The 9,586-nt window shown below is 45.5% G+C and overlaps 1 protein-coding gene across 1 annotated transcript; it reads right to left on the minus strand.

Moving 5' to 3' along the window:
* Positions 1-8,408: 8,408 nt before the first annotated feature.
* Positions 8,409-9,224, minus strand: LOC121560250 (gastrula zinc finger protein XlCGF49.1-like). Its single transcript, XM_041873269.2, has one exon. The coding sequence runs from the start codon at positions 9,203-9,205 to the stop codon at positions 8,738-8,740; it is 468 nt and encodes a 155-aa protein (XP_041729203.2). The 5' UTR covers positions 9,206-9,224; the 3' UTR covers positions 8,409-8,737.
* Between the last annotated feature and the right edge of the window lie 362 nt (positions 9,225-9,586).

Genomic DNA, 9,586 nt, shown 5'->3' on the forward strand with positions numbered 1-9,586 from the left:
TAAAAATAAAAAACAGATACCTTATTTATGTAAGTATTCAACCCCTTTGCTATGAGACTCGAAATTGAGCTCTGGTGCATCCTGTTTCCATTGAGCATCCTTGAGATGTTTCTACAACTTGATTGGAGTCCACCTGTGGTAAATTCAATTGAATGGACATGATTTGGAAAGGCACACACCTGTATATATAAGGTCCTACAGGGAGATGACCAAGAACCTGATGGTCACTCTGACAGAGCTCCAGAGTTCCTCTGTGGAGATGGGAGAACCTTCCAGAAGGACAACCATCTCTGCAGCACTCCACCAATAAGGCCTTTATGGTAGAGTGGCCAGACGGAAGCCACTCCTCAGTAAAAGGCACATGACAGCTGGCTTGGAGTTTGCCAAAAGGCACCTAAAGGATTCGGCACCTAAAGGACTCAGACCATGAGAAACAAGATTCTCTGGTCTGATGAAACCAAGATTGAACTCTTTGGAATGAATGCCAAGCTTCACGTCTGGAGGAAACCAGGCACCGCTCATCACCTGGCCAATACCATCCCCACAGTGAAGCATGGTGGTGGCAGCATCATGCTGTAGGGATGCTTTTCAGCGGCAGGGACTGGGAGATCAGTCAGGGTCGAGGGAAAGATGAACAGAGCAAAGTACAGAGAGATTCTTGATGAAAACCTGCTCCAGAGTGCTCAGGACCTTAGATTGGGGCGAAGGCTCAACTTCCAACAGGACAACGACCCTAAACACACAGCCAAGACAACGCAGGAGTGGCTTTGGGACAAGTCTCTGAATGTCCTTGAGAGGCCCAGCTAGAGCCCGGACTCCGATCTAACATCTCTGGAGAGACCTGGAAATAGCTGTGCAGCGACGCTCCCCATCCAACCTGACAGAGCTGGAGAGGATCTGCAGAGAAGAATGGGAGAAACTCCCCAAATACAGGTGTGCCAAGCTTGTAGTATCAGACTCGAGGCTGTAATCGCTGCCAAAGGAGCCTCAACAAAGTACTGAGTAAACAGTCTGAAGACTTATGTAAATGTGATATTTCAGTTTATTATTTTGATTACATTTGCAAAAAACTCAATCTGTTTGCTTTGTCATTATGGGGTATTGTGTGTAGATTGAGGGGAAAAAACTATTTAATCAATTTTATAATAAGGCTGTAACGTAACAAAATGTGGAAAAAGTCAAGGGGTCTGAATACTTTCCGAAATGCACTGTGTATATATTTTTTTTATTTCACCTTTATTTAACCAGGTAAGCCAGTTGAGAACAGGTTCTCATTTACAACTGCGACCTGGCCAAGATAAAGCATAGTAGTGCAATAACAAAAAAAAACAACAACACAGAGTTACATATGGGGTAAAAAAACATAAAGTCAGAAATACAACAGAAAATATATATACAGTGTGTGCAAATGTAGCAAGTTATGGAGGTAAGGCAGTAAATAGGCTATAGTGCAGAATAATTACAATAGTATTAACACTGGAATGCTAGATGTGCAAGAGATTATGTGCAAATAGAGATACTGGGGTGCAAAAGAGCAAAATAAATAACAATATAGGGATGAGGTAGTTGGGTGGGCTAATTTCAGATGGGCTGTGTACAGGTGCAGTGATCGGTAAGGTGCTCTGACAACTGATGCTTAAAGTTATTGAGGGAGATAAGAGTCTCCAGCTTCAGAGATTTTTGCAATTCGTTCCAGTCATTGGCAGCAGAGAACTGGAAGGAATGGCGGCCAAAGGAGGTGTTGGCTTTGGGAATGACCAGTGAGATATACCTGCTGGAGCGCAGACTACGGGTGGGTGCTGCTATGGTGACCAATGAGCTAAGATAAGGCGGGGATTTGCCTAGCAGTGATTTATAGATGGCCTGGAGCCAGTGGGTTTGACGACGAACATGTAGTGAGGACCAGCCAACAAGAGCGTACAGGTCACAGTGGTGGGTAGTGTATGGGGCTTTGGAGACAAAACGGATGGCACTGTGATAGACTACATCCAATTTGCTGAGTAGAGTGTTGGAGGCTATTTTGTAAATGACATCGCCGAAGTCAAGGATCGGTAGGATAGTCAGTTTTACGAGGGCATGTTTGGCAGCATGAGTGAAGGAGGCTTTGTTGCGAAATAGGAAGCCGATTCTAGATTTAACTTTGGATTGGAGATTCTTTATGTGAGTCTGGAAGGAGAGTTTACAGTCTAACCAGACACCTAGGTATTTGTAGTTGTCCACATACTCTAGGTCAGACCCGTCGAGAGTGGTGATTCTAGTCGGGTGGGCGGGTGCCAGCAGCGTTCGATTGAAAAGCATGCATTTAGTTTTACTAGTGTTTAAGAGCAGTTGGAGGCTACTGAAGGATTGTTGTATGGCATTGAAGCTCGTTTGGAGGTTTGTTAACACAGTGTCCAATGAAGGGCCAGATGTATACAAAATGGTGTCGTCTGCGTAGAGGTGGATCTGAGAGTCACCAGCAGCAAGAGCGACATCATTGATATACACGGAGAAAAGTGTCGGCCCAAGAATTGAACCCTGTGGCACCCCCATAGAGACTGCCATAGGTCCAGACAACAGGCCCTCCGATTTGACACACTGAACTCTATCTGAGAAGTAGTTGGTGAACCAGGCGAGGCAGTCATTTGAGAAACCAAGGCTATTTAGTCTGCCAATAAGAATGCGGTGGTTGACAGAGTCGAAAGCCTTGGCCAGGTCGATGAAGACGGCTGCACAGTACTGTCTATTATCAATCGCGGTTATAATATCATTTAGGACCTTGAGCGTGGCTGAAGTGCACCCGTGACCAGCTCGAAACCGGATTGCATAGCGGAGAAGGTACGGTGGTATTCGAAATGGTCGATTATCTGTTTGTTAACTTGGCTTTCGAATACTTTCGAAAGGCAGGGCAGGATGGATATAGGTCTGTAGCAATTTGGATCTAGAGTGTCACCCCCTTTGAAGAGGGGGGATGACCGCGGCAGCTTTCCAATCTCTGGGGATCTCAGACGTTATGAAAGAGAGGTTGAACAGACTAGTAATAGGGGTAGCGACAATTTCGGCGGCTAGTTTTAGAAAGAAAGGGTCCAGATTGTCTAGCCCAGCTGATTTGTAGGGGTCCAGATTTTGCAGCGCTTTCAAAACATCAGCTGTCTGAATTTGTGTGAAGGAGAAGCGGGGGGGGCATGGGCAAGTTGCAGCAGAGGGTGCAGAGTTGGTGGCCGGGTTAGTGGTAGCCAGATGGAAAGCATGGCCAGCTGTAGCAAAATGCTTGTTGAAATTCTCGATTATTGTAGATTTATCGGTGGTGATAGTGTTTCCTAGCCTCAGTGCAGTGGGCAGCTGGGAGGAAGTGCTCTTATTCTCCATGGACTTTAGTGTCCCAAAACTTTTTGGAGTTAGTGCTACAGGATGCAAATTTCTGTTTGAAAAAGTTAGCCTTTGCTTTCCTGACTGCTTGTGTATATTGGTTCCTAACTTCCCTGAAAAGTTGCATATCGCGGGGGCTATTTGATGCTAATGCTGTACGCCACAGGATGTTTTTGTGCTGGTCAAGTCTGAGGAGAACCAGGGGCTATATCGGTATTTTTTGAATGGGGCATGTTTATTTAAGATTGAGAGGAAATTACTTTTAAGGAACAACCAGGCATCCTCTACTGACGGAATGAGATCTATATCCATCCAGGATACCTGGGCCAGGTCAATTAGGAAGGCCTATATGTGTGTGTGTGTGTTAGACTTCAATGACAGTGTTTCGGCTATACCAGCACACCAAACAACAAGTCTGTATCATGTGAGAATGTTAGCGTACCCAGATGTTCAACTGAGGGACTTGGTAATAAAAAATAAAAACTCTTAACCCAGGACACTTCACATGATAACTATAATACACTGCTCAAAAAAATAAAGGGAACACTAAAGTAACACATCCTAGATCTGAATGAATTAAATAATCTTATTAAATACTTTTTTCTTTACATAGTTGAATGTGCTGACAACAAAATCACACAAATTATCAATGGAAATCAAATGTATCAACCCATGGAGGTCTGGATTTGGAGTCACCCTCAAAATTAAAGTGGAAAACCACACTACAGGTTGATCCAACTTTGATGTTATGTCCTTAAAACAAGTCAAAATGAGGCTCAGTAGTGTGTGTGGCCTCCACGTGCCTGTATGACCTCCCTACAACGCCTGGGCATGCTCCTGATGAGGTGGCGGATGGTCTCCTGAGGGATCTCCTCCCAGACCTGGACTAAAGCATCCGCCAACTCCTGGACAGTCTGTGGTGCAATGTGGCGTTGGTGGATTGAGCGAGACATGATGTCCCAGATGTGCTCAATTGGATTCAGGTCTGGGGAACGGGCGGGCTAGTCCATAGCATCAATGCCTTCCTCTTGCAGGAACTGCTGACACACTCCAGCCACATGAGGTCTAGCATTGTCTTGCATTAGGAGGAACCCAGGGCCAACCGCACCAGCATATGGTCTCACAAGGGGTCTGAGGATCTCATCTCGGTACCTAATGGCAGTCAGGCTACCTCTGGCGAGCACATGGAGGGCCCCAAAGAAATGCCACCCCACACCATGACTGACCCACCGCCAAACCGGTCATGCTGGAGGATGTTGCAGGCAGCAGAATGTTCTCCACGGCGTCTCCAGACTCTGTCACGTCTGTCACATGTGCTCAGTGTGAACCTGCTTTCATCTGTGAAGAGCACAGGGCGCCAGTGGCGAATTTGCCAATCTTGGTGTTCTCTGGCAAATGCCAAACGTCCTGCACAGTGTTGGGCTGTAAGCACAACACCCACCTGTGGACGTCGGGCCCTCATACCACCCTCATGGAGTCTGTTTCTGACCGTTTGAGCAGACACATGCACATTTGTGGCCTGCTGGAGGTCATTTTGCAGGGCTCTGGCAGTGCTCCTCCTGCTCCTCCTTGCACAAAAGCGGAGGTAGCAGTCCTGCTGCTGGGTTGTTGCCCTCCTACGGCCTCCTCCACGTCTCCTGATGTACTACTGGCCTGTCTCCTGGTAGCGCCTCCATGCTCTGGACACTACGCTGACAGACACAGCAAACCTTCTTGCCACAGCTCGCATTGATGTGCCATCCTGGATGAGCTGCACTACCTGAGCCACTTGTGTGGGTTGTAGACTCCGTCTCATGCTACCACTAGAGTGAAAGCACCGCCAGCATTCAAAAGTGACCAAAACATCAGCCAGGAAGCATAGGAACTGAGAAGTGGTCTGTGGTCACCACCTGCAAAACCAGTCCTTTATTGGGGGTGTCTTGCTAATTGCCTATAATTTCCACCTGTTGTCTATTCCATTTGCACAACAGCATGTGACATTTATTGTCAATCAGTGTTGCTTCCTAAGTGGACAGTTTGATTTCACAGAAGTGTAATTGACTTGGAGTTACATTGTGTTGTTTAAGTGTTCCCTTTCTTTTTTTGAGCAGTGTATTTCAGCTAAAGAATTGCTACGATTTCTCCCCATTGTGGGCACTCCTATGTCTGATGAGGTAACTCAGGAAGGAGAAGCTCTTGTAACATAGTTTGCACTTGAAAGGCCTCTCCTTGGTGTGAATGGTCTGGTGCTGCTTCACATACCTTGCCTCAGCAAAGCGCTTCCCACATGTGGGGCAGGCATATGGCTTGTCAGCGTCTGTCCTAATGTTTGGCCTCTTACGTTGTGACCCAATGACACCAGAGGTGGTAGAAGCAGGAGCCACCGCCATTAGGTGGTTAGTCTTTGAGCTCCCTCCTTGACCTCTAGCCATTGTTTGGGTGTTGTTGGGATTGTGTGCTGTGTTATAGGCTAGGTGCCTCTCGTGGTGAACGCCCATCCTGACCCGGTCTGTATTGGTGGGGTAACCATGAGGTAACTGAGGACGGCTAGACCCAGGTCCAGGCCTTCTATGAACCCAGTCACCAGGCATTAGACGAGACCCTGAAGGAGAAGACAGACTTCCTATTAGACTACCATCAGGGGGCTCTCCCACCACTCTCTGTGAAGGCCGAAGCCCAGGGTGACTTGCTTTGTTCATCATGGATACTGTGGTGTTTGTATCATAGGAGGAGAAGGGTCTATCTCGATCAGCCCCAGGCCCTGCTCCAGCCCTGCACGGAGACTGTGAAGAGAAGGGTCTGGGCTGCAGACTGGATCCCTGACTGGAGCCTCTGTCTCTCTGATGACCACCAGGACTGAGGTTGTTCAGTCCACCAGTCCACTGGTTGTGTTCTGTGTAGTGGTGGAGTCTCTGTCCCTTGTTGGTTGGTCCTGGTTCCGACTCGGGAAGGTAGAGTGATGGCTCCTGATCCAGGGTTCTGATCCAGGGCCAGGGTTTGTGACCAGCCGCCTCAGAGGTCCAGTCTTTCGCGCCAGCAACCCCAGATATCAGCAGGTCCTCATGGACTGCAGACTGTAAACACATATTGAACAGAAAAGCATAGTTTATATAAGAAACTCTTTGCTGTACACACAGAAACATGACATTATGATATTATAAAATGTTAACCACAGTCCAGCCCATCTCTAACACTGTGATTCAATTACCTAACAATATGGAGCCATTGGAGTTTATTATCAAAAAAATCCATATGTGTTGATTCAACAATTAAGTATAATGTTTTGGTTTGACTGAAATAAGGGAAACCCAGTCCCTGCAATGATATAAAAATAACCAAGCCAGTCAGCACATAGTCAATTTTGTATTTAATTTCAACAAAATGGTAATACACTCACATAACTTGAAGTACAGTACTTTTATTGCACAAAACGATACATGTGACAAGTAGGACTGTGGAAGTCATGACATTTTGTCAGCTAGTTATTGTCATGCAAAAGTCTGCCAGTCTCAAGGTAATTGACCTTAATTAACATAAACATGTTAAGCATCTCCAGGCCTGCATTACATTTTACATTTTAGTCATTTAGCAGACTTTCTTATCCAGAGCGACTTACAATTAGTGAGACCATACAAGCTGCTGATGCACTTTGGAACATATATAATAAATCAATTGAATATACACCATCACAATAAAGCCATGATTTATTTTAGGCAGGTCTAAAGAAACATGATTTAAAGAAAATGTATTTCAGAAGAATAGAATGTGAGTAGTCCTACTGTACACTGTCATTTGTTATATGGCTATGCACCATTCCATAGGCTGTAGGATTGTTCATTTAGCTGACAATATATGCTTATAAGTCCCATGCCATTATTTTATATTATGATTTTATAGTAAGAAGATTATAATTGAACTTAGCTGAATAAAATAGAAAGGATGTTTTTCCCATTCAAGAGGAGTGTGCATATGAAGTGGCTATGTTGAGCATAACAGGTCCTATATGCTAGATTTTCAGTTATTTGGCAACTTTAGTTGTGAATGATACAAACCTTAGAATGCCTTCGAAATCAAAAGATATATGGGCTGCATGATGCGACTATAGGCTATTGATGATTTGAGAAAGTTGCAAAAAAAGCTTATGCCTTTTCTCTCCAGCTCTCATCAAGTGATCATTATTTCACCCATCAGACTATTCTCAATTTAATCTTATCTTCACTAATGATTTAGAATGGGCCATTATCAAATGGGCAAGAGGAAAAAGACACATCATCCGCACTCGAGTAGCGAATGGAGGCCACTTTCCTGCAGGTTCGTCCCATGTCGGGTAAACTACTTCGGTTATGTCGCCGCGCAACGTTATAGATATTCCGCCCAAACTCTGTATGCCATGGGCTCTCCAACCCTGTTCCTGCAGCTACCCAGTGCTTCATTTGGGAAACCAAGTGAAATCTGTTCGGGAACATCGATAGTAACATGTTTTCACAACGAAACATACTGTATTTCATTAAACTGTTGACAGCCCTTCTATCTGCGCCCTGGAGAAAGGCATTAAGGAGAGAGGGGAGGAGCTGGAAACGCAAGGTGGTGAAATATTCTGTAGCTGAAGGTAATGTCAGCCTATTACTAGGCTATTCAAAATCAAATAAAACTTCACTATAATGTAGACTCTTAATTTGTTTAATTTAGGCTACCAATTTTGTACCAAAAATATCTGAAATCAGTTTTTTAAAATCAAATTAATTCGAGAATACTTTGGAAAAGGTTCAACATTACACACAGCTTCACTACTTAATGTCATTACATTACATTTACATTTTAGTCATTTAGCAGACGCTCTTATCCAGAGCGACTTACAGTTAGTGAGTGCATACATTTTCATACTGGCCCCCCGTGGGAAACGCACCCACAACCCTGGCGTTGCAAGCGCCATGCTCTACCAACTGAGCTACAGGGGACTATAAAGTTGTATTTTTTAGTGATCCAATTGACATTTTAGTCATTTAGCAGACGCTATTATCCAGAGCGACTTACAATTAGTGAGTGCATAAATTTTTCATACTGGCCCCCCATGGGAATCGAACCCACAACCCTTGCATTGCAAGCGCCATGCTCTACCAACTGAGCTACAGGAGGGCCAAAGTTGTGCATACAGCTTCACTATTTCATGTCAAGTAAACATGAATTAAGGCACTATCATTTCCTCATTATAAACACCAGCATCAAACAACAGGACAAGGTTGTCACTTTTCATCAGTAAAGCATTTTTACAGACACCATCACAATATCATCTACTCTGCTTCACCATACTCATTATTTCCTCAGTTCACCTCATCCAGTTCCCTACTACATCCAAAACAAACATAATTAACTATAAACTAACTAGTACTACATTACATGTCACTATACTCTATACATGGGCCGTGTGCATTTTCTGCTGGTGTAACCTGAGGTAGCTCCTCTCTGAGAACCTCTTCTCACAGTGCGTACAGGTGAACGGCCTCTCTCCTGTGTGGACCTTCAGGTGCCTCTTCAGGCTGGACGTGTGGGAGAAACTGACCCGGCACAGGTGGCAGCCAAACGGTTTCTCCCCCGTGTGGACCCTCTGGTGCCTCTTCAGGCTGGATGAGTGGGAGAAACTGGCCCGGCACAAGTTGCAGCCGAACGGTTTCTCCCCCGTGTGCATCCTCTGGTGGATCTCCACCTGTTGGGGGAAACTGAAGACTTTTCCACAGAACGAACACGGGAAGCGCTTCTCTTTGCCACTGGATCTAGTGATAGAATTACTACTACTGGCATTGTCTGAGGTCTGGTTTAACCTTAGGAGAGTGTGAGGAGGATGAAGGCCAGGGAGTGTCTGTGTTGTCGCAGGGTCCATGTTCCAGTTGATAGATCCTATAGAAGGCAGGCTGAAGGCAGCACCTGTTAGGGGGTTAACCTGAGGCGCCATCAGTCTCTCTGAATCACAACTATAGGAGCAGGACGGATCATCGCTAGCCGAGTCTGTGTCTGTTCTCTCCCGACTCACACCGACAGCTCCCTGTCCCTGCAGAACAAATCTACGCCTCGCCCTGGTCTCACCCAGTCTGTTGTCATGGAAACTAAGTTTGGTTGTTGTTTTGTGTTCCACTGTGTGTTTCGGGTTGTGGTTAACAGTGTTGTTCCCCAGCCCGGCATTAAGGAAGCTGTCCCATCCACTGACCTCCACTATGTCGCCTCTGGCCCTGGCCTGCTCAGTGATGTCATCCCCTGGACCCTT

Source organism: Coregonus clupeaformis, unplaced genomic scaffold (genome assembly GCF_020615455.1).
Source record: "Coregonus clupeaformis isolate EN_2021a unplaced genomic scaffold, ASM2061545v1 scaf0257, whole genome shotgun sequence".
Classification (NCBI taxonomy): Eukaryota; Metazoa; Chordata; class Actinopteri; order Salmoniformes; family Salmonidae; genus Coregonus; species Coregonus clupeaformis.